General features: G+C 32.7%; 1 protein-coding gene across 1 annotated transcript in view; it reads left to right on the top strand.

Moving 5' to 3' along the window:
• Positions 1 to 3,922: 3,922 nt before the first annotated feature.
• Positions 3,923 to 4,398, top strand: part of LOC108735273 (protein bunched, class 1/class 3/D/E isoforms) — an 8,052-nt gene continuing 7,576 nt past the window's right edge. The window contains exon 1 of the mRNA XM_018467166.2: positions 3,923 to 4,168. Coding sequence (XP_018322668.1) covers positions 4,053 to 4,168 — 116 coding nt within the window. The 5' untranslated portion in view covers positions 3,923 to 4,052. The remainder of the gene's footprint in view (positions 4,169 to 4,398) is intronic.

Raw genomic sequence — 4,398 nt, forward strand, 5'->3', positions numbered from 1 at the left:
GTAGGGAAAAAACGAAATGACTTTCCGAACAACCCGATAAGTTACGGTGTTTACCCGAATATAAGACCGTAAAAATCTACTAGGGTTTATCTTCAAAATCCAAATGGTGCTAATTTGGCTTGTTTGGATTTAAGATTAGGATATCTGTAAATTTCAATATTTTAGGGCAATTCCCCTTACTTTTTCGAGAGCGCTACTAATTATGGATAGTTAAAAAATAAAAAAAGTTTTTGTATGACGCACTCAAATATGAGCCCAGAAAAGCTCTAGCAAAACCGAGCAAGCTACATTGGCATTATTCGAATGTTTTTATTAAGATATCAAAATCATACGTCACGTCAACTGGTCACGAGCTGCTACTGAACCATTATAATTATTTAACAATCGCAAAGATAAAATTGAATTTAGAATTTTTGTATTCCCGCTGGTGTTGAAACTTCATTGACGTAAGCATTTATTAAACAAAACTAGATTAAAATTTTCATAAAAAGGGTAACCTACAACAAGGTCGTTTTCTGCCAACACGTGATTTGTTTCTCTATTTCTCTAACGTAAAATGTACACATCACATATTTATATATTAATTATGTTAATTAAAATTAATTACTTAAAAATCGCCTAGTTTGAATGGTTTGATAATTGATGTTGTTTATGGTAAATAGTAAATCTCACTTGAAATTATTGTGTAAAGGTGTTTTGTATTGAATATGAGAAAGTCTTCATGTATTTAGGTATCCAATTATAAACGTTTTCACTTTCGTGAAAATTTATTCTTAATTGTTTTCATTTTCACGACTTTCCGTATGTTTTTTTCTTTTTATTCGTTTATACTTAACTCTGGATTCTTTTATTTTTTAGTTACAGAAAGTAATTAGGTGATAAATATTTCTTTTAAATGATTGTAGATTCGATGGGAATGGTATTCCTTCAACAAATTAAGGCGCATATTACGTAGGTACTTCTATTGGTTTAAATTGGTTTGGTAGCAAATAGCAATGAGAACAAAAAGATTTTATTGTTTAGCTAAAAGCATTTCATGTTTTTTTACTAATAAATTGCTGTATAATTATCGCATTATACATTTTTTTTATCTCAAAGTATTAAAAAAAAACATTGACGTAAATAGTTAGTTGTGCTAGTCAAAATTGCTAATTTTATTACCTCTACCTTTAAAAATAAATTTATAGCAGGTACGAATTATTTGCATGTGTAAGTTGTTTTTTTCATATTGTGGTGAAATAATAAGCACTTCTTACTTTTACTTATTATCTAACAATTATAATTAACTAATAGCGTCTGTGCGTCTCTAACACAGTATTGTTTGCGCTAGAAAAATTTGGCACTAAAACGGTTAATTTTGTCAAAATAAAAGTACCTAGTTGCCAAAGAAAAATAGGTATTTTGGGGCACCTCCTGTGCTTTCTTTCTGAGATATAAACTGATTTTATAGGAAAAATTCGTGTATGTAAAACTAGCTTTTAAAAATCATTGGGCTATTATTGAATAATTCGATATGACTAATGGACGTAAAATTTGGTTGCCAAAATTACTTTACAAAATAGCCGAGGAACTAGGAATGAACCAATTGTATCCAATTTATTGTATCTTAATGTAAGACCGAATGTCCTAGCCTCTCATCTGGCATCTAGGTATATTTCTTTCACAAAAATAATTATCGTCGTTGGCCGTTTTTACGGTTAAATACCGAACGGTTGTATTTCGCAAAGTTTTGTATTTACATTTGCAGGACAAAAGTATCCTAACTCGCGGAATCCCTGTGATTCCTCTATAAAACCCCGGGGTTCCTGGACAAGAAAAAAGGAAATAGGGTGGTAGAACATCTTCTGATACGTGAAGGGTTAGAGACATATTAAAAGCAAAAATTTTCGCATATAATGCAGATTTTGGAACCCTTTTGTGAATTATATTTGGAATAAAAAAAACATTAATTTCGACTAAGTACCTAAATTTTTGGTGATTTATATTTAACTACACCATTTAAAAACGCCCTAGCATTTGCCTAACGGCCATAAAACTTGAAAATACATTTTTTCCGTAAGTAACATATGTACCTATCTAAATAGTAAGCTTTGTATATGTACTAGTAAAAGCACCAAAATGATAATTTCGACATTCACTTTGTAACAGTCATCAAGTGCATACCATTCATTTTTCCAAAACTATGTGTAATTTAGATTTCAAAATCAAACTTATTATCGAATAGTTTCAAAATATCATTACTCAACAAGTTAAATTCTTATTGTACCTATACATATTTTGACCCTCCCATGAGTTCCATTTTAAACCTTTTGAACTTTTTTAGGTCGTTGTTTATACTATTTTCGTCTACGATCTGGTAGACGTGTTAAAAATTGAACTTCATCTTTTTTGTTTTTCGGTGACGCTATTTCTATTCGGTTTTGGAACGGCGACAAGAGGCATAACAGGAAAACTCTTTTGAGTACTTAATTTGTCGGTTTATTAAAGGAAAACTCCGGGAAATATTTCGACATCGAACAACTGCGGACGTCATTGAGACTACATTTTGACTAACAATAATAAGTTGCCACATTTTAAATGCCAACCCATGTAATTTTAGTTATCTTTACGCAAGTTCAGGTATAGTCAGACAGTCATACATATACTGTAACCTTGGCAGCAAAAGATGAATGAAACTATGAAGCTACACGAGTTATAGGGCCGCTAAGTAATTTTTATTTGTCTCAAGTCGAGTTTAATTAAGGTGTGATCGGTTAAAAAATAGACCGTTAAATCGTGCCCTTTCCAAATATAAAATTACCCCACTTGTATATTTTAGTTCCCGAGTACATTTAGTACTTCTTATTACGAAAGGATTTTACTATCTTCCGTGTAGTTCTTTTTACCTTCGGCAATTTCCAAAGATTTCTTGATGTTGGAGAAATTATACATTTGAGAAGGGCAGTCAAAGGATAATTGGTAAAGGCTTTCGTAGCCAGTAGGTGAAGTGTTGCTTTCCTGATTCGGTTCTAAAGGTCGTCATCGGTTGAAGTTGCTTCTAACGGTTTGCTAGCACGAGTGGCGAGCTTCAGTCCACATCCAGGACCTCTGAAGAAGTTCGCCACTCGTGCTAGTGAAGCGTCAGGAAGTAACTCCAACTGACGACGGCCTTTAGACCCAATTCAAGACATCATCAGTTTAAAGGATCATTGTTTAACCTATCATAACTTACTTAAAAATTCGGAGTTAACTTCATCTTACTCTAGAGAGACCGTAAGTCAAAAGCTCTAGTTTTTAGGGATTTGTTGCTTTTGAGACTTTTGATCAGGATGATTCAAAGAACATTTTCCAAAGTTTAAAGTAAAGTTAAATAGTTAAGGATGTCGAAATGAATAGATAACTTGTTGGAAATGTGGAAAATGTTTTTTCAACCACGTCTATATCAAACTGCCTTAAACCAACTGGACTGGAAATTTTTTTGATCACTTCGCAACACCCCTCATAGGCTTTACGTTGGGTGTATCGGACTTTATGAATTATATGAAAAGATTGCTGAAGGTATTAGTACGAATTTTCATGTTACACGTCGCATGTTTCAAGACATGATGCCGCCCTTTGATGACTGCATATAATACAATATCTGTATGTTCTGTTGTCGACTCGCCACTAGTGTATATTTAAACTTTCAATGTTGTAAATAAAATTGAAATTTTCGGTCGTCGATACTATAAGAAAACGATAAAAGCATTAAGTAGTAAAAAGTACATAGAAAAGGTGTAGATTAATACTTAGTTATAGATATATGTGTAGCAGCAGAAAGGTATGAGAATAATTAATCATAAAATTGTCGAAGCTGCTTAATTGTTTGATTGCGCATGAGCTGTTCGCTTATCTCGCGGTCCTGCAGTCTAGCGTCGCTCAGGGTACACGAGCTTTTCAGCAGGATTTCAGTTTTACGTCAGTTCAATTCTGAGAGGTGTGTTGTGTAGACGGCTCGGTGCTCTTTACAGCACAGTTAATTCTTGACATAAAACTAGCTACTCATTGTCTTCTTTAATTAATTCAAGTAAAATATGAAAGCCGATTGCATCGACGCTTCTCGGTGGAATTTTAACAGCGTTTTTAGCATGAAAACTGAAAACGTTTTAAAAGATATTGTTATTCAATACCTCGACTACTTCTACCCCAAGTAAGTTTATCAAGAATTTTTCACATTTTCGCCATTATTGTTGCGGCTAAAAATTTTTGTTCTCATTTATCGGCAGTACACCTTACGTTATGTTCGAAATTAAACGAACGCACAGTAATTGCAGTGTAGTTATTTTTTTAATTTATTGCTACGATAAGAGAAATCATATTTGTGTGGCTATTTAATTAATTACTTAACATTATTTACTAGCTGTTCAATCATTTTTTTTT

This window comes from Agrilus planipennis, unplaced genomic scaffold, assembly GCF_000699045.2.
Source record: "Agrilus planipennis isolate EAB-ADULT unplaced genomic scaffold, Apla_2.0 scaffold15, whole genome shotgun sequence".
In the NCBI taxonomy this organism is placed as follows: Eukaryota; Metazoa; Arthropoda; class Insecta; order Coleoptera; family Buprestidae; genus Agrilus; species Agrilus planipennis.